The 20,640-nt window shown below is 51.3% G+C and overlaps 1 protein-coding gene across 1 annotated transcript; it reads right to left on the minus strand.

The window, feature by feature from the left end:
* Positions 1–221: 221 nt before the first annotated feature.
* On the minus strand, positions 222–18,003 carry CUNH2orf70 (chromosome unknown C2orf70 homolog). Its single transcript, XM_008068052.2, has 4 exons — positions 17,876–18,003; positions 3,900–4,173; positions 2,636–2,748; positions 222–366 (listed from the first exon to the last, which is right to left on the minus strand). The coding sequence occupies exons 1-4, from the start codon at positions 17,947–17,949 to the stop codon at positions 222–224; spliced, it is 606 nt and encodes a 201-aa protein (XP_008066243.1). The 5' UTR covers positions 17,950–18,003.
* Positions 18,004–20,640: the final 2,637 nt, after the last annotated feature.

Raw genomic sequence — 20,640 nt, forward strand, 5'->3', positions numbered from 1 at the left:
GGCAGCAGGACGCTGCAAGTCCTTTGGCTTGAATCCCTTGGGCTGATCTTTCCCCAGGTCCATAGGACACAATACTGTGTGGCTTTCAGGGATGCTTTTCAGCTCTGGCCAAAGGTCCCTGGGCTCCAGAGGAGAGATGCGTGGGATGATGGTGGCTGAAGATTTTATTCCAAGCAAGCCAACCTGGTCCACACCAGGGCCTCCGACATCACCATCTGGGCTCATGCTCTGAACTCAAAGTAGCAGTCTCTCTTCTGCCGCTCTTGTGGAGAGACCCTCTTGCCGGATGGGAAGGTCTGGTAGGTCTTCAGGTTCTCAGGGGACACTCTGAAAAGGTGCCACTTCTGCTTCGGGCTCAGAGGAGGCCTGTGGGCAAGGATGGACTGGTGTCACCCCGTGTGCCAGGAAGGGTAGGAGACGCGTGCCCAGTCACAGCCCCAGCACCCACTCGTCAGCCCACACTGACCCTGCCAGCTGCTCACCAGTTTAACATCTAAGTCACCCCTGACCTGAGATGATGATAACTTCTGTTTGTATAACAGTCTGGTGGTTAAGAGTGAAGACACGGTAGATTCAGTGGCTCACACTTATAATCCCAGCACTTTGGGAGGTGAGAGGATCCCCTGAGCCCACGAGTTGAGATCAGCCTAGGCAACTTAGTGAGATCCCGTCTCTATAAGAAATCAAAAAAGCCGGGCTCGGTGGCTCAGCCTGTAATCCCGCGCCTTTGGGAGGCTGAGGTGAGTGGATTGCCTGAGCCCGTGGGTTCAAGACCCACCTGGGCAGCGAGACCTCAACTCTACAATAAATCAAAAAATCAGCCAGGCATGGTAGCACATGCCTGTAATTCCAGCTACTCGGAAGGCTGAGGCGGAAGGATCGCCAGAGCCCAGTAGGTCGAGGCTGTGGTGGCCGGGAGCAGCTACTGCACTCCAGTCTGGGCGACAGAGTGAGACTCCAACTCAAAAAAAAAAAAATCAAAAAATTAGCCAAGCATGGTGGCATGGACCTGTATTCCCAGCTACTCAGGAAGCTGAGATGGGAGGATCTCTTGAACCTGGACGTTTGAGGCTGTGATGAGCCGTGATCATGCCACTGTACTCCAGCCTGGGGGACAGAGTGAGACTCTGACTTAAAAAAAACAAAAAAAGAGTGAGGACATGAACGTCAGACTGACTGGATGGGTTCTGGCCCCAACTCCTGCCAGAAGTGTGCATATGTAGGAATAGACTTGTGTTGGTGTGATCTTCCTAGCTTTGTTTGACAAGTACATAAGGTCTTGCACATATAAAGCATTTAGCATGACACTGGACAAGGAGTGAGCACTCAGAAACTGCTGTAAGGAATGACAACGGTGATGATGGTGATAGCATTCCAGAAGGGGGTAGACTTGCCCCAGGCCAAAGAGCCGATCGCTGACCCACTCCCCCTAACCTCCTGGCTGGTCCTCTGCATTGGGCATGAAACTGTCAGCAGCAGTGCTGGCTGTCAGGCAGTTTGGACATAGAGTAGAGTTGGAATGTCCCGGGCTCTCTGCAGCTGTGGGCGGGGCAGTTCCTGGCCAGAGTGGTCTCCAGAGACCTGTGCCCAGGACAGACCTGTGTCCAGGGACAGACTGACTCAAAGCCACCCCACGCATGGAGATAGCCAATCCAGAATCCTAGAGTTGGTGATGGGAGATATGGAATCCTTTCCAAGGTCAGCCCTGCCACTCAGCCCGGCCACCCAGTACAAGTCCTCCAGGCAATCATCAAGTCTTAGTTTCCCTATTTGTAAAATGGGTCTATCTTTCTTGCAAAGAGGAACTTTTAGAGGCAGTAATATCTGTTTTTTTAACTATTAAAGTTTATGGAAAAAGAAAAAACTCTATCAGACGCTACTTTATCAATAAGGATGATGGTGAGACTTGGGGCTCTTTAGGCAAGCAAGGGGCAGTCAGCATGGAGCTAGAAACCCCAGACAGGAGAGGTTGTTGCGGGGGAAGGGGAGAGCAGGAGAGCGCTGGGAGGCTCGCCAGCCTCCCAGGTCCAGGTACCAGCCATCACCCTACCCCACCTCATGACACCTGGTGTGGACCTGTGGTACTCAAGCCTGGGCATCAGGAAGGAGAAAGAGCAGAAACCGCGTGCCCGGATCATCTCTCAGAGCAGAGCGGGCCTTCTCTGGAGAAAGAAGCTCTTCTGGGTAAAAGCAGTCAGGGGTTGGCCGTGTTCGATGGACTGTTGGACTTTCGAGACATTGTCAAGGCCTTGGGAGAACAACATAGGTATGGCCGAGGCTGGGGGAGATTCCTACTCAGTGTAGTGCCCCCAGAGTCCGCCAGAGGGCAGCATATCTCTGCCGCTCACGGCCACCGCGCCCGCGTTTGGACTGGTGTAGCTGCAAGGCTGCGTTTTGCAGGGTTTGCATCTGGCCGGGCAAGCGTTCTTCCCGATTCGTCCATTCAGGCTCCTGGCACCCTCCTGAGGCTGCCGAAGCCCTGACCCCTGCTCTGTAACGGTCACGCCCTGAGCTGCTGGTGTTTCGGGCAGGGCCCTTAGCTCGTTCTGCGTCCGGGGCTTTGCAGACCGGGCCAGAGCAGATGACCTGTGGGTGTGTTTGCGGACCACCGGGATGACGGGAGGCAAGCACTCACAGGTCGGTGGGGATGGGGTACCGGTCAGGCTCCCTCACAGGCAACACGAAGTAGGGGACGCGGGGCACCGTGCCGGTCTTGTCTCGATAGTACTTCCGATGTTGCTGTGCTGTCTGCAGCCAGGCGGAGGGAGAGAGACAGGGCTTCGTGAGCAGCAGTGACCCCAGGCGCCTGCAGTCCATATCTGGCTGAACGAGTCCTAGAACTGCAGGGGCCACAGCTCAACTGCAGACCAGCTGGATGTCCTCTCTGAGCCTCAGCTCCTCATCTGTCTGGTGGGGATAATGACACCCACCCTACCAGCTAAGCTGGAAGCATGAAAACCCAGGAGCTGTGTGAGCTGTGTGGGTGTTGGCTCCCCCTTTCCTTCTCTCCCAGGCAGGGTATGTTCCATGTAAGAGCCAGGACGGAGGGGCGAGGCCTTCACAGACCCATGGAGATTCCCACATTTCCTTGGAGGCTGCCGGCATGGGCCCATCCTCCCCTAGGAAGCCGCCTTACTCATCCTGGGGCAGAGGCGCCTGTGTCCCTGCAGTCAGGATGGGAGAGTGGGAGGAGGTTTTCAAGAGAAAGTGATGGAGAGGCTAGGGTTACACAGAGACAAGCCTTCATCCCCACCACAGGGCCAGGGCCAGTTCTGCTTGTGTGCACCCGTGGCCTGTGAATTGTGTCTCGACCAGATCCAGGGAGGCTTTTCTAACTGGTGCAGCAGGATAGGGACAGAGGTGTGGGCTGGTCCCCTTCCTCCTCCTTGATTCCCTGAGCACAGTCTGGCCCAGACTGGGGCTGAGGCTGCCTCAGGGTCGTGTGGGGCGGGGAGGGGTCAGCGGGCACCAGGTGGGCAAATACAACAGCCTGGAGCTGGGGCAGGAATTGGGGGGGCCTTTGCTTATGTGAGAGCCATCCCATGGGTGAATCTCAGACCTTTTACTCAACAGGGAGGTCAGTGGGAGTCCGCAGGGCCAGGAGACTACAGGGGGCAGACGAAGAGGGCAGGAATGTTCCAGAAGCCCCTAGCTCCACCAGCAGTGAGGGTGAATAGGAGCGGGAGCCCCTGGGGGTGGGAGATGGTCAGGGGAGCAGAGTCCTGAGCCTCCCTGTGCCCCCTAGTAATACCCGCCAGGCTCTCTGCCGGCTCAGGGACTCTGAAAAAGCAAGGCAAGGTGCCCTGGAGGATACCCAGTCTCCCCTGGCTCCCAGTCATCATCTCTCTCCTCCCCCCTCCCCATGGTGGGGCTGGCAGGCAGGAGAGGAGGCAGCTCACCTGGTAGAAGCGAGTGAGCTCGGCAGAGCGGTGGCTGTCCAGGTTGAAGCGAGTGTAGCTGGGCATGTGCAGCCAGCGGTCCCAGGCCTGCGCGTGCTCCAAGAGCACCAGTCTGGGGCTGGGGGAGAAGAGGGTTGGGAAGTGGCCGCCCTGGCTGAAGGTGCTGTGGCTTTTCTCCATGGCTGCATTGCGGTGGTCCTGGAAGTACTTGAGGGTGGCGGTGCCATAGGGGGAGCCAAAGGAGAAGGCCACACTGGGGACATGGCCTTGGTACCTGCAGTGGGGATAGGGGGACAGATCATGAAAGGCTTCCGGCCAGTTCTGAGGGACGCCCCCAAAGACAGGGCGAGCTTGAGGGGCGGCGGTCAGCTCTGGCCTTCAGAGGCCTCTGAAGGTGACCGGCCTGCTTGGGACTTTGGGGAAGGCCGAGCGGAAGGGGCTCTGGGCCTCTTCCTCCCACAGAGGTCTCAGGTGTTTACACAGGCCAGAACACCTGGGGCCCTTCAGGCTGCAGGCAAATCACCCTCCCTCAAGGGACCCTGTTTACTCAGGGGCCAGAAGATGTGAGGGGCTTCCCCAGCGCTGACATTCTGCAGTCAACTGACTGGGGAGTGGGGAGCACATAAGAAGTGGGCGGGCACCCAGTCAATGAAAGGCGATGGGCATTCGATGCATTGTAGCCGAAGCCCGGGTTCAGAAGGCTGCTGTCTTGCGCCTAACACAGCGGCCTCCCAAGGTGCCATTCAGGCGGCCTGGAGACCTTGACCAAGGTTCTGGAGACTTGGGTGATACGGTCACTCTCGAGACCCTTGCTTAAGTGACTTGCTCCAAGAGCCAAAGATTTGTTTTGGCAAAGCGAGAGGAGAGTCAGCAACACCCATGGACTCTGGACTTGAGGCAGGCACAGAAAAGATGGAAGCTTTCCAGTACAATCTGAGCTTGTCCTTCACTCCTCACCCTCCAAAATCTGACTTCTGGCCCATGATGCCCTTGACACCGCTCTTCATGAGTTTGCTGGTGCCCTCCCTCCTGCTTGCAGTGGACACTCTAGTTGCTGGCCTTCCTGCAGCACTGGCACTGCTGACCTCACTCTTCTAGAAGCACTGCTCATGACTTGGATGACACCATTGCTCCTTCCTGTTGTTGTCCACCCGCCTCTCTGACCATCCCTTCTCAGTCTCCTCAGAACCCTCCTCCCCTGCCCACCTCTCAGGTGCGGGTTTTCCTCTGGGGTCTGTCTTTGGTGATGGTAGCCACACCATGGCTTGATCCCCACCTGCGTGTGGATGCCCCTGGCCTACAGCTCAGCCTGGAAGTTCTCTGCAAGCTCCAGACTGCTGCATACAACTGCTCGCCAGACATCTCCCTCAGGCATCTCCTGGGCGTGACCTCCCATGTCCTCCTTCCCCGACAGTCTGGCTGTCCAAGTCAGATTCTTGAGTATCCACCTCCCTCGTGTCCCTCAGTCGCCAAGTCCTGTGGCTCCATCTGCTCCACTTGGGCTCAGCCACACACCTTGTGCCTGGACTGTGGCCATAACATCCTCACTGCTCTAACTGCTCTCAGACCCCTGCCCCTCCAATCCATTCTCCACACTTCCACCAGACTGAAATGTCTGGAGTCCAATCCTTAGCATGGTATTCAAGTTCATCTGTGATCCGACCCTGCCCTACCTCTCCAGTCTCATTAGCTACCCACCCCCGAGTCCTGCAGAGCCATTGCAGCTCTCAAGATGTAACTCCTCCCCTCCCCTCCCTCTCTCTACCCCCCCACCCCGGGTTCTTGCCCTGTGCCTTGGGCCTCAGGCTCCTCACCAATAGAATGGGTGCTGGCCTAGAACTGGATAGCATGGTGTCCTTCTTTTCATCTTTGGGAGAAGCGAGGAAGCCGAGAAGAGTGCCTGCTGGCATTCTTCCCACCGCTTCCAAGGCAGGGAACACACAAAGCATGTCCTTTCCTGGTTTCTGTCCCCGCACCCCCCACAGCGGGGCCTCTCCGGAGTCTCACAGCACCGGGTGTTGGCAGCCGCAGAAAGTCTCCACTGCCATTTTCACAGTCCTGTGTCCAGCCTCACTTCTCTTGTCCCTGGATATCACGGATGTGCTGCCTGTGACCCTGGCGGTCCCTACCCTTCTCCACCAGCCTCGGTGCCCTTCTTGCTGGACTCTCGGGTTCCCAGTGAAGGTCAGGCCTCCTCATGACCTGGGAGGACAGGAGGGCTGGGAAGTGCCTTGCTGTCCTCTCCTATGAGGCTCTGTGGTCACCTTGGTGACTTCAGCAGACAGAGTCCTCTTCTCTCCTGCCTAGCCAAGGCCTCATCCCCTGATCCATCTCTCCCTGTTTCTGTCGGCCTCAGTCCTTCCTCCTTGCCATCTTCCTTGTCTCTGTCTTCTTGGCTTCTCCCTTCTAGGCAGATGCATGAGATTTCTGAGGTTGCAGGATCCCAGGAGACCTGCTGGCTTTCCACAGGCCCTTCCTCCCCCTCCACTTCCTGACTTTTTTATTATTATAAAGATGTGGGGTACCATTATTCAGGGTTAGGTATACAAATGTTGATTATGCAGGCCCTCTTGTTGATGAGGTATGCCCCTCCTCCCCTGGCAGTTTCCCTCAACTGCCAATCCCACCGCCCCTCCCCGACAGTTTCCCACTACTGCCAATCAGTTTCTTATAGTATTATAATTGTTCAAGTTCTGCTTATGAGTGAGAACATATGGTACTCTGTTCTGTGTTTCTGTGACATGATCAACTCTAAATCAATTCAAGTTGTTGCGAAGTTCATATGTTTGTCCTTCTTTATGGCTGCAAAATATTCCATTATGTGTATATACCACTTTTTTTAATCCAGTTCAGCTTCGGTAGACAACATGGTTGGTTCCATGTTTTTGCTATTGTGAATGGAGCTGCAGCAAACATACGTGTGCAGGTATCTTTTTTGTAGAATGATTTGAGTTCCTCCGGGTATATTCCCAATAGGGGAATTGCTGGGTCATATGGAAGGTCAATTTCTAGTTCTTTCAGAAGTCGCCACACTGTCTTCCAAAGAGGTTGCACTAGTTTGCATTCCTACCAGCAGTGTAGAAGTGTTCCTTTTTCTCCACATCCTCACCAGCATCTGTTGTTTGTTTTGTTAATGATGGCCATTCTTACTGGGTTAGGTAGTATCTCAATGTGGTTTTCATTTGCATTTCTCTGATGATGAGTGAGGCTGAGCACTTTTTCATGTGTCTGTTGGCTGCCCATATATCTTCTTTTGAGAAGAGTCTGTTCATGTCTTTTGCCCACTATTTATTGGGACTGTTTGTTTGTTTTTTCCTTTCAGCACATTTGAGTTCCTTGTAGATCCTAGATGTTAGGCCTTTGTCAGATATACAGTTGGCAAATATTTTTTCCCATTCTATGGGCTGTCTCCCTGCTCTCTTGATGGTTTCTTTTGCTTTGCAGAAGCTCATCAGTTTGATGAGGTCCCACTTGTCTGTCTTATTTCTTAAGGTATGGGCATTTAGAGTTCTGAATAGGAATTGGTTGCCAGTTCCAGTTTCCATAAGGGTGTCTCCTACATTTTCTAAGATTCTTATAGTTTGAGGTTTCAAGTTTAGGTCTTTGATCCATTTAGAGTTAATTTTTGTGTATGGTGATAGGGAGGGGTTCTGTTTCAATCTTCTGCATGTGATCAGCCAGTTTTCCCAGCACCATTTACTGAATAGGTTCTCCTCTCCCCAGTGGTGGTTGTTGGAGGCTTTGTCAAAGATGAGTAGGTTGAGGAATTGAGGCTTTGCTTATGGAATCTTTATCCTGTTCCATTGATCTATGTGCCTGTTCTTATACCAATACCAGGCTGTTTTGATTACTGTACGCTTATAGTAAAGTTTGAAGTTTGGAAGTGTGATATCTCCTGCTTTGTTTCTTTTGCTAAGGATTATTTTGGCTATTCGTGGTTGTTTATGTTTTCATATAAATTTCTGTATTGTCATTTCCAATTCTGAGAAGAATGATGTTGGTAATTTAATGGGTATTGCATCAAATCTGTAGATTGCCTTTGGTAAGATAGACATCTTAATGTTGATTCTTCGTATCCATGAGAATGGAATATTTTTCCATTTGTTTGTGTCTTCTTGGATTTCTTTGAGCAACGTTTTGTAGTTCTCATTGTAAAGTTCTTTCACTTCTCTGGTTAGGAAGATGCTGAGGTATTCCTTTTTGTGTGTGTGTGGCTATTGTGAATGGGATTGTGCTTTTAATTTTGGTCTCTGCCTGCTTGTTATTGGTGTATAGGAATGCAACTGTCTTTTGCACATTTATTTTGTACCCTGAGACTTTGCCAAAGTCTTTTATCAGTGCAAGCAGGTTTTTGACAGATTCTCTTGGATTTTCAAGGTATAGGATCATGTCATCAACAAAGAGGGATAACTTGACTTCCTCTTTTCCTATTTGGATATCCCTGATTTCCTTCTCTTTTCTAATTGCCCAAGCTAGGACTTCCAACACAATGTTGAACAAGAGGGCTGAGAGTGGGCAGTGTTGTCTTGCTCCAGTTTTCAGGGGAAATGGTTCCAGTTTCTGTCCGTTTAGCAATGTGTTAGCTGTGGGTTTATCGTAGATGGCACTTACCATTTTGAGGTATGTGCCTTCTATACCTAGGTGTTTGAGGGTTTTTATCAAGAAGGGATGCTGGATTTTATCAAAAGCTTTTTCTGCATCTAATGATATAATCATGTGGTTCTTGTTTTTACATCTGTTGATGTATTTAATTATACTTATCACTTTCTAAGGAATACCCTGCACCTTCCACCTTTGTCTCTCAACTCGTGCCCTTTCCTTGACCTCCCTGTCTGATTTTAGACCTATTTCCTAAATGTGAACCTCTACTTCTAATGAAAGTGTATAAGGTCATTTGACTGCCACATCCAGTGTCCTTGGTTCACACTGTCTCTGCAACATTTGCACTAGTAGGGAAGCTTATCTGGAAAGAAACCTAACCTGAGAGGTACAAGCAGAGTTCCTGAAACCTAACAAAAATGTAGATACAGTGAATCCAGAGGTGGCAGAGACGAGCCAGCGGGAGGTCTGCTTCCTTTGTCCTGAGGAGCCACCCACGCCGAGGGTGCTCTGCACCAGGTCTGTCTTCGTGTCTCACTTGTTCTGCGCAGTGGAGGAGGAGGAGCATCTGAGTCGTGAGCCGAAGGGAAGAAATCAGCTGCCTGTTGCCCACCCCACCCTCCTCCTCTTCCTGGAAGCGCAGAAGCAGACACTACCGTTTCACGCCTTCAGGCGTGGATGGACAGACTCCACCCCTGGGGAGAAAGACCTGCCCCAGCCGGGTCCTGCCATCCTCGGACATCAGCCCTCACTGTTTCATCCTGTCTCTAGGGTGGTTCCGGAAATACAAGAAACGCTGGTCACCAGGTGCTGCCAGGCCCCCACAAAATGAGAAAGCAATGAAATAAAAACTAAAGTGTCTACAACATTCTGCAGAGAGAAGAGCATGACCCCAGAATATCATAGCAGCCCAGTGATTGTTCACATGTAAACCAGCCCTCTCCTAGCATGAAAGAACTCCAAAGAGAAAGCACTCACAGGCTCTTTTGCAAGTAGTGTTCAGTGACAAAACCCTGCCAGCCAAGAAACAGTTCCAAAGAGGAGAAACAGCTCCATACTGTAGAACCTCTGTCAGAGTGAACAGTGGTGAGCACCATATCTATTTAAGTACAGAACTAGGAATAGCAACTAGGTGAATGCTAGTTGCAGAACGGAATGCAAATGTTATAAAACCTGTCAAAGTCAAACTAATTTAAGAAATCAAAATTGGTTGAGTGGGTGGAGGGCAGGGGGGAGTGCACTTACTAAGAATCAACCCATGGCATCAAAAATTGAAATATATCATTAAAAAAAACACGACATAATGACTCTACCTTTGCTAATTTTTATTCATTCTCTCTCTCTCTCTCTGTCTCTCTCTGTCTCTCTCCCTTCCTCCCTCCCTCCCTCCCTCCCTCCCTCCTTTACAGGAATACTTTAGAAATGAATAAACTGACATTTATAAAAAGTTTATCCTTTCATTTGACTTCAGTTTCTTCGGTTAAGTTCTAGTAAGACTAAATGGCACACTTTCATTCTTAAATAGCAAAGATGGTATGACCACATTTAATAAAATTGCCGTTTTCTATCTCCAAATCCATCCCTCCCTCCATCTAGTCCTAACTCTGAACATAAACAAAAAGAGAAACCAGGATAAAGTTCACCAAATGCTAACTCTGGAGAATTCTGGATATTTGGATTTGGGGGGATTTGTTGCTTTCTTCTCTGAACACATATCATTTTTAAAAAGAGAGTCAGACGGCGTGAAATGTTACTTTACTGGGAACCTACTGTGGGCTGACCCAACACTAGGCACTGGGAGCACAGAGGTATGCAGTGCTCAGCCCTCCTCCTGTGAGCCCATCCTTCACTCAGTATATACTGAATCACAGGGCACAGGTGTGGAGGGGCCACGCTGGTGCCGGTTAAGTCACAACCAGCTCCCACCCAAGTCAGACGATAACCAGGGCTCCGATGCTGTTGCCTGCAGGGAGGGAAGGCCCAATCCCAGGGGTGGGTATTGGCGAACTCCTTGAGGAATGAGGCTCACGGGGCGAGGGTATCCCGGGGGTGAGTATCAGCAAACTCACTGAGGTGGGGCTCAGAGCAGGGGTCTTGGGCCCTGGATCTGGCTCATCTCCTGCTCATCGTCTAAGTGTTGGTGTGCTCCAGGGTCCTCTTCCCTTTTCAGGGATCCATTCCTCCTGGGAGAGCTCACACATGTCAGACTCCTAACATATCCTATACACCGACAACATCCAGAGCTGGGGCTCCAACCCCAACCTGGCAACAGACTCATAACCCCAGCTGCCCACACGGGACTTGCCTGCCATGCTAACTCTCAGCATGACTGAGACTAGCCTTCTCCTCCTCTGGCGTGTGCCTGCCTTGGTGGACACCACCACCGTGCACCCTCCATCTAGGCCAAACACTGGGCATCAGTGGCCTGGATCCTCCCTTCTCCAGCACCCACCATGTCCGACCTTTCCCTGACTCCTGCTCAGGCCCCTCCTCAGCCACTGGCCACTGTCCTCCCCCACCCCCATACACAAGCCACCTCCTTTGCTCACCTGGACAATCCCCAGTCTCCTAGCAGGTCTCCAAGACCCAGCATCGCCCCTTCTGGCCTGCACCCACACTGAGGCCAGAGCCATCTCTCTGCCTCTTACCACTTCCCTGAAGGTGCCCAGGCCCCTGAAAGTATTACCCCACTCCCCAGGGCCCCACACGCTCCACAGGCCTCTGGGCCTTTGCCTGGAATGCGTTTCTCCTCATGTCCACCTGGGGATGTGCCACTCACTCACCAAAAGCCAGTATTCCCTGTTCCTTCCCAACCGCACACCCCACACCAGGACCTATGTCCACTGATAGGACTGTCCTACCAGTTTAGACTCAGGTCCAGATGAACTTCTCTCCTCCCCTAACTTGCACTTGCCGTCATCTCAGCACCTGGCACAATGCAAGTGCTCAACAAATGTCTGCCAAAGGAGAGTCCCAGAAGCCCTGGGCACCCTGTCCCAGAGCACCGTCTTCAGAGGAGCTTGGCTCTGATCCATGGCATGCATGCCTGCACTGAGTGTCCCACCCATGGGGGCGTCGGGCTCCTCAGAAGAAAGGAGCCAGATAAACATGATGAGTCCTCGTGACGCTTTCCGCCACCCCCAGGCTCTCTGCCACACTCCTCCTCTGCTCCCTACTTTTCCACCTTCTCTGAATGCCACGATATTTGCATCCCAATAGAATAGAAGCCCTCTCCTCCGCAGCCCTCCTGAGTTCTGCTTGGATTCCATGCAGGGCTTGCTGCACAATCAAGTGTGTGTGTGTGTGTGTGTGTGTGTGTGTGTGTGTGTGTGTGTGTGTACACACATACATGTGTGTGCATGTTCATGTTACTGAGACCTCAGCAGGCACATCTTGGCAATTAGGTCTCCATCCTTTGCATGCACCTGCACTACGTGCCTTGAGCCTGACCCTGTGTGCTCTGGTCTCGTGGCAAGCCTGGGTGAAGAGGAACTGAGGGGAATGGTACATTCTACGGTGGGGCATCGAGCAGTCCCAATAGCAGCATCGTCTGTGCTAACTGGTGCCACCACACCTCCTCCCTGATCCTTCATCCAGCCCCCACTTCCATCCTTCCATCTGGCTGTATACCATGCAAGGCAGGAGGCAGTGTCAAGCCAGGCCCCTGAGCAATGGTCACATGTGGATTCTATAGCCCGTTGTGGATTACTGTGGTCACAGGGAGCAGTACTCCCTGCCTCTTAATTGCACTGTGCGGCCCCACAGCTGACATGAAAATTAATTACTATGAGCATCGAGACTCCCATGAGTAGGCTTATTAAGGAATTAACTCGCTACTACTCAGCATGCCCCCATTCCACATGGCATCTTCTTCTCTACGACTTCTCCTACTGAGGACAGTTCTCAGCAGATCCTCCCCCTGGGTGAAAACCTTCAAGGGCTCCCTCTTGCCTGCGGAATCAAGACCAAGTTGGCCGGGTGCTCAGTCCCTCCTTGACAGGGCTTCCGAGAGAAATCTCCCCAGGCCCATCACCCACTTTCCAACCTCAGCTTTTCCACTCCCACCTGAGTCCTCCTGCTGCTGTGAAAACCCGTGCTGCTGGCCCTTCCACCTCAGACCTTTTCTCAAACAACACTCTCCATCAGAAGGCTCTGCCTCCCACCCTCCTCTGTGGTTTTAGCCATCCTTCAAGGTCCATCTCAAATGCCTTCTCTTCCATGGAGTCTCCATGACTTAGCCTATCCTCCCACCCCCACTGAGCTGTCTTGGCTCTTTGTATCCTCCCATGTCTCGGTTAATATTCTGTTGTATTATAGTGATCTGGGCCCTTGGAACAGGCTTCCTTTCTGAGTTCTAAACTCCCTGGGGTTTATCCAGGGCTGTGTTTTACTCATATTGGCAGCCCTGGCATTCCCGCCACACAGTAGATGCTCTGTAGATGTTTGCTGAATGGAATTGACAAATGGAGGCACATTTTAAAGGTCTGGTCTTTCTTTTAGAGAGAAGGTGCGCCCCTGTTAAAAAAGCCCAGATCTCCAGAGGTCCCTATCTCCTGTTCTTAGAGGGCTCCCCAGTTCCTTGCCACTGTGTAAGAGGCCTCAGCCAGCTATCCACCTATAAAACTGCCCCAGCTTCCCTGAACAGCTCAGAGGTGAATTCCAGAAAAGAGATGGGACTGGCCTTGGGGCAGAGGTCCTGAGAAGGGGATGAGGGAATAATGTGGCTTAGGAACCCTCAGGAAGAGAAGACATTGCAGCAGAGAAAGACAGGCGACTGTCCAGGGGTCCCCTAAGTGCCTGAGACCAGCTACCTCCTGAGGGGAATAGGAACGGGAGCGACCTGCAGAAGCAGGGCCCAAAGGAAAAAGAAGAACAGGAGGGGCAGTCGAATTTGCTTTCTGCTTCTGTATTTTGGGCTTGAATTTCAGGCAACACTCTGGTCTCTCAGGCTGGGATGAGAACTGAGAGAAAGTAGTAACTACTGAGTCTTCAGTCAGACCTCAGACCAGGAGCTGGAGGCAGTGGGGGGTGTTTCCCAAGGAGACTGGCACAGATGGGAAAGTCCCACGATGGGGGTCCCTTCTTTAAAAGGCATAGAAAACAGGCCCACACCTGCTGGTTTATCAGTTCTCTACATTGCAAAGGGCCATAGAGATTCTCAGACAAGTGTGCTCATTCTGGTCACCTCTTAGAATCATCTGGAAGGATTTAGAACACCCAATGCCCAGGCCCAGCCCAGCCAATGACATTAAAATCTCTAGATGGGGCCTGAGCACAGGTATTTGTTAAAGCTCCCCTGGAAATTCTAATACCAATGTCTGGACACATGGGGTCTCCTATGTCCTCCTGGACCGATGACCTTTGTTGCATACCCCAGGGTGCACTGCCCTGTCTTGGGAGCTACAACTCCACTGTCAGGGCCTGAGTTGAAATGAAGGAGATATGGAAACGCAACTCCCAAAGCCTCCTTCCCCGAGTCGTGCAGCCCTCCTTCCCTGGAAGGGAGGCCACAGGCCTGGGGAAGATGACAGGTCCAGGCAGGGTGTGCTGCAGGCAACTTGTACTGTCACACCACCTTCAATGGAGCCAGTGGCTAAATTTTTAGGAATTTTTCAAACCAGGTGTTAGATAAGCCAGTATTAAAAATTAAATTATATCAAGTTGCAAGCAAAGCTGGTATATACCCAAAACTGATTGCTTCCTAACTGTTTATTACTTGTTCCTATTGTCTGTACTCCTGAGGTCGCTCGCGTTCATTGTGTCTGCACAGGGGAGGTGTCACATGCTGGGCTGCTGCTGCGTATTCCTTTCCAACTCTGCTACAGGGACGCCATGTTGACAGCTTGAAATCAGCTTCAGAGGGAGAGTTTATATCACAGATGTGGGTGAATGCTACAGTCGAAGTTTTTTTCTCCAAAGAGCTGATTGTTAAACATTTATCAGCACACCATGGGGTGTGCATGTCTGTGGTACAGGGATTCTGGGAACGGGGACACAGCCATCTCTGCAGGACTACTTTCCTGACAGTGGTGAGTGTGGAATGCACTGATTTTAGGTCCCCGAGGTCAGTGAGGCCAGTTAAGTGGCAGATGTGGGCCCAGTTGTCACTCCAGGCAGATGGAGGGAGGGCTGGGGTACAAATCTCACTCCTGATGACAGCCGTTGAGTGGGAGGTCCGGCATCAGACGCAGTAGCAGTCTGGGCATGAATGGAGGCATAACGGCAGGCCATACGTCTACACTGATAGTCGCGTAAGGGGTAGTGGGAGGCAGAGAACGAGGGGTGGATGCCACCCAGATCCACCTGGCAAGCAGGAAGCTCAGACTCTTGCTGAGACCAGTCTTATCCCTGCATCACCTTGCAATCCCAAACTCTGACCCAGGAGTTCCTGCCCATGCAGCTACAGCACCCAGGCCAGACATAGGCAAGCACTGTTTGTGATGAGGTGCCCGAGAATGGTGCCACTCAGGAACAGCAAGAGACCAAACAGAGTCCACTGACCAGTTAGTGGAAGACCAGCATTGTCCTCACTATCTCATGTTCCTCATGGTGCCCAGAATGAGACCTTGGACACAGTAGGGATCTAACTAATGATAACAATTAGCAAGGACCAGGCTGTATGCATACTAACCAATTTGAGCCTCTTTAACCCACATACCATTATCATCCCCATTTAACAGATAAGGTAAGTGAGGCATAGAGGATAAATAACTTGCCCAGAGTAAGGAGGTGATGGAGCCAGGATTCGAACCTATGCAGGCTGGCTCCAAGTCTATCTCTTAGTCGACCACTCCCACCCCGCTGATCAAGGAAGGCAGTGTGAAAGGCCACATGAAGACTGAGGAGACATTGGGGTGAGCTGGGGTGATGAAGTCACAAAGACTTGGCTCAGCAACTTGCTTGCTGAATGACCTTGGGCAGCTGTTCATGACTCATCGTGGGTTGTCGTGAAGTTTTAAAAAATAAAATTAAAAAATGTGCAAAGGGCCCAGGACACTGCCTGGCTCATCGTTGCTCATATTTGGGGGCTCATGGTGTTATTGCCAGGCTGCAGGGACCAGTTCAACTTCACCAACACCAGGGTGGGAGTCAGGCCAGGCACCCCTGGACCTCATCTGGAGCAGGATGGGGCTGGGCTACATGATCCCTGAGGTCCTCACCAGCACCACTATCCTCTGCCTCTTTGACTAAAACTGGTAAAGGGGGTGATTTGAGTGTCGGAAGAGACTGGATGTGCTTTAAAATCCTGTGATTAATGTTTGAAAAGACACACAAAATAATAATTATCCAAGTATGGTGGGGAATTTTAGATTCTTTCATTAACTTGACAAAATTGCCAATGAGGTAGGATTCAGAAACATGAAACAACTCAATTCATTCTCGCTGATGGGACTCTGTAAGGACAGCATATCCTTCCCAGAAAGATCCAAATGAGAAAGCAGCAGAGACAGGCTCAGTTGCTCAAACTAGCCCAGTCCAGGCTTGAAACCTTAGCCATGATCCTCTTGTTACCGCCACTTCTAAATCAACCACAGGACAGGGCTCAAGAGAGTCGCAGAGAAGTGACACCAACAGTGGCCACCCCTACCAGTCAGAGAGGGTGAACCATGAGGTAGTGTGTGCAGGGGCACCAGGCCTTGCCCTGTGGATGGGAAATGATCCAGGAGTCAGACGATAGAAAAGGCTCCAACTGGAGACTGTGAGAGGATTCAGGGGGAAAAAAATCAATGTATAAAACCAAACCTCATGGTACACACCCAGAACATGGTGTCAACACTACCATCCAAAGCTGCAAAAATGGATTTGAACCAAACCTTATGTGTTTACACACAAAACTGAGAGCCCCTCGAGGGCAACCTCTACTTGTTTGTGTCTGTCTCCCAGCATCTTATCACCGCATTGGCACATCCCAAGCATTCAGTGAGTGCCCAAACAAATGAAAAGTTGGCAAATCCTAAGTCACCTTTGCTAAGTCACCTGCCTGGGCTTCAGGAAATTACCAGAGCCTGATAAATCAACCTCGTCTAATGGGAATTGGAGTGGCTTCTGAGCTCTCATCAAGGCCCAGAGAAAGGTCCTGTCTACAAATGGACTGAATTAAAACTATAGCACCAGTCTCTAGTTGCGTACAGAAATGATTTTAATATTATAGCCCCAAGTCGGGGGCAGAGGCTCACACCTGTAATCCCAGCACTTTGGGAGGCCGAGGTGAGAGGATTGCTTAAGCCCAAGAGTTTGAGACCAGCCTAGGAAACATAGTGAGACCTCGTCTCTACAAAAAGTACAAAAATTATCTGGGCATGGTGGTATTCGACTGTAGTACCAGCTACTCAGGAGGTTGAGGGGAAGGGTCACCTGAACCCAGGAGGTCAAGGATGTAGTGAACTATAATCATGGTCGACAGAGTGAGTAATATATATACTATATTATATATAATATAATATATATATATAAAACAGCCCCCGATGTCTAACTTTTTCTGCTTCAAAACAACCCAAACTTCATGCAAAATTCACTTCTTTTCTTTTGCCATCTGTTCTGTTTGCAGGAGAGAGCATGTGTTTTTTTCTCCCATTTGGAGCCCCTGACTGCAGAACTCTCCATTCATTCATTCATTCTATACAGATGTACTGATACTGTGCAGATTGCTTCTCAGACCCAGTCTCTGCAGCCATAAGACAGTCTCACCCCCTAGGAGAGGAGGTTGGGAGTGGAAATATCGGACACTTCAGGAGAAAGGGCCACATTGGAAGGGAACAGTCAGACTTTTATCTTAGATATTTGGGGTTTGAAAATATCCTGAGAAAAGAAAGGTAGTGTAACCTGCATTTGAGAATGCTGAAAGCAAAGCAAGCACTAAGGGCAAGAGGCTGGGAAGTTTTCAAAGTCATAATCCTGGGAGGACAAAGTGAGATCAGTGAAAGGACCGACCACAAAGTCAGGTGCCCATCTGCCTTGCCTGGTTTCCTTCCCTCCATTCAGCAAACACTCCTATTGACCGAATTCTGGGCGCCGCGCAGTGTTGGCGACGGGAAAGACCGCCCTTTCAGGCCCTGCTCTCAGGCTCTCCAAGAGCTCCAGGCTGCCTGCCTCGGCGTCTCCAAGCACCAGACCCCACGCCGTAGCTCCATCCCCACCCCCCTTCCCCCATCACATCCACGCGAGGTCCGGGTTATCTTGGGATGGTCCCCTCGACAGGGACCGACTTCCTACCAAGGAGAGTCTGGGAAGCGCCCCTGCCTGCTCCGAAAGAGCAGAAACCCGGGAAGCCACCGAGCCAGGGCGAATGTGGCACCGGGGATGCCTTCAACCCCAAAGTCAAGGTGGAGAGGGTGGATTTGGACACTGAGGAGGGTGCTTGCGGGAGGGAGCCTTACCCGGGCATGAGGCCGGGGGGCACGTAGGCGGCATTGAACTCGGTCAGCAGGGTGCCCGCGCTGCGGGAGGCCATGGTGGGTGCCGCGAGCGCGCAGCGAGCCCCGGCGCCTGCCCAGCTCTGCGGTAAACAGCCGGTGGTCACCTGGCAACGGCGCCTGGCGACGCTAGACGGACCAGCTGTCCCCGCGTTCGGGGCGCTGCGCCCTCTCCCTCCCCCTTCCAGCAGCGGTCCCACGGAGGCGCCCTGAAGATGCCCTTCCATCTCCACGTGCTGTGCCGGGTGACTCCTTAAGTCGCCCTCGCAGGGGCTTTGCTCTCAGTGCACTGCATACCGGGGTGTGGAGCGACTCAGAGGTCAGCGCAAGAGTGCGTGGAGGCCTCGCTGCATCTGGCCTGCGGTGACCTGTCATGGACCGACCCCGCGGCAAAGGACAGGCTGGGCTTGAGTTTAGAGATCACGCAGAAAGCAACTGCCCCACTGCAACTCAGGCCCAGGAACCCGCGTGGCCACAGGGTCCCAGGAGCCATCGCCCTTCCCTCCCTCCACAAGGGTGCCCGCGGTGCTCCTATTCCGTGGGGGCGCCAGGAATCGGCTCTGCAGTGGACCCCACGCAGCGTGGTGGTTGCCTACATGCTCTGTAGTTTGTGTGTGCCTGTGTGTGTGTCGGGACAAGGGGTAATTTTCTTCAATCTGCCCCGGGGAACTTCCTTTTCACCTCATCTTCCCCCTCAAACTACTCCACAGGAATCGTTTAATAAGTAAAAGGCAAAAAGCAAATCATGAAAAATCCAGGCGTGTGATTTACATGTGTCCCAAATTGCGCAGTTCATGTTGGCCCTCCAATCTACAGGGGTGGCATTTGGTGCCCCAGAAGGCAATCCATCTCAAGGCATAACACTGCCTTCCTCCACATGACGATTTGGAGCCTTCACATCTGGGTTTCCAGTGCCTTTCTCCTTGGGCCATGTGTAGGACAGAGCCAGGGCCCTGGGTTTGTAACTGGTGGGGAGTTTTCAAGGTACCAGCTTTCTGTGACTTGGATCCAGACCCTGGCTCCCCAGGCTCCCTGTACAGCAGTGCTGGCATCACCAAGAAGGCCTGCAGTTTCCCTTCGTCTCCAGTCTCATTTCTTCCCCTCAAATGCTGATGAAGAAAAGTGTTATCTTCACAGTTTGACTCTGTAAGTGGCAACTGATAAAGACCATAAACACTAATGAGTTCACAGGATGCGGCTGCAACCAGAATTCTCCAAAGGCTTTCTCTGACAGATGACAATGAAATTGAGGGAAGTCACAGGCTTCCAAGAGGCTCAAGAAGCAGGAAGACTGAGGCCTGGTGGGGAAAGTGCTGCAGATAAATGAGTGTTTGCAAATTCTGGGGAAGAAAACTCCATCCGTCTTTTAGAATTGCAGCTATGTCTGTATTTTTCTAAATTCTCCTTAGGGAACATGTGCTACAATTAGAAAAAACATCAGTAAAAGTTGGTAAAAGAGCAGCCCTCAGTTCAGGGGTTGCCTGCTACAAAAAGGCTTTCCAAATGATCCCAACCCCAATGAGGTTGGGCACCCACTCCTGGCTCCCAGTTGTGGCTTCCCAGCTGTCCCTACTCCAACACCCTGTGCTCCACTTGTCTGCTTGCCTGTCCATCTGTCTCTCCTGCTTGGAGTCTGGTACCAAACGTATCAGATTCATTCTGAGTTCCAGCACCTGGCAGTGGAAAGAATTCAGTAAGCATTCATTTAGTAAATCATGCACTAAGAGTTACCAAAATGGGTAATAGTCAGGAAAATGGAAATGTTAAAGTGGCATCTGGCTTAGGTTTCATAGGGGCCAGCTGACTCAGCCAAGAGCTGCCGAACAGAATTGCTACCATTTTATAGGTGTGAAAACTGAGGTTCAGCAAAGTTCAATGCCTTGGCTAGAGCAGGTTCATGGGCTTTTTCCTAAGATGCACAGGTCTGTAAGAGGGCTCATGAAATTCACCCCTTCCAGGAGAAAACCTCTTGAGGATCTAGGGAAGAGTTTTTTTTTCCTACCAAGAGCCACCAAATCTTACAAACACAGATGACCTGATGACCTGATGGATGGAAAATACTAATGAATTTAGATTGTTTTCAAAGCGACATTAAATTTACTTGATTTTTTTTTTAATTTAGGCATTCACTTGTATTCAGTAAATATAATACTCTAAAATATTTTTAAATTCGGTATAGTTAGATAAATGTGAGAAGAGTGAGCAGAAATTGGGGGAGAAAAGAGAGAGAAGGAAAAATAATATGCATAGAGAAAATAGGGCAAAATATTAAGGAAACATCTAGAAGAAGGGAAGAAGACTCTTGGAACACTCAACAGGTTATTTGGACTATATAACTCAAAGGGAGTAACCTCTTGTCAAGATGCCATGAAACTAGTATTTTTCTTTTTAAAAGTTTAGACTCCATTTCAGACAGGTCACTGAGCTCACCCTTCTATTTTGTCAGCATTAACTGGGCATGCTATTATGCACAGGACACCATGTGGGACTCTGGGGGGGTCTCCCTGGGGTCAATGGGGGGAGAGGAAAATGGAGTAGTCCCAGGAAATGGGGAGTTGAGAGGGGCAGGACTGGCACAGAGGAGGACCCCAGCCCAGCCTGGTGAGGGTGTAGAGGCACCCCCAGGAATAAGCACCCACTGAGCTGAGTCCTGGTGAGAAGACAGGGGTGGGGCAGAGGATGTTCCGCCAAGAGCAGATGGCAAGAGCAAGGGTGCGGGTTCCAGGGTC

Source organism: Carlito syrichta, unplaced genomic scaffold (assembly GCF_000164805.1).
Source record: "Carlito syrichta isolate Samal-C Ts95f unplaced genomic scaffold, Tarsius_syrichta-2.0.1 Scaffold107969, whole genome shotgun sequence".
In the NCBI taxonomy this organism is placed as follows: domain Eukaryota; kingdom Metazoa; phylum Chordata; class Mammalia; order Primates; family Tarsiidae; genus Carlito; species Carlito syrichta.

Bases quoted from the DNA above. Each gene is read 5' to 3' on its own strand.
- CUNH2orf70 (XM_008068052.2), bottom strand. From the start codon at position 17,949: ATGGCCTCCCGCAGCGCGGGCACCCTGCTGACCGAGTTCAATGCCGCC. The intron at 4,174-17,875 runs GTAAGGCTCCCT...TCCCCACTGCAG, and splicing joins CCCCCCGGCCTCATGCCCGG to GTACCAAGGCCATGTCCCCA. The intron at 367-2,635 runs GTGAGTGCTTGC...CCTTGCCCACAG, and splicing joins TACCCCATCCCCACCGACCT to GCCTCCTCTGAGCCCGAAGC.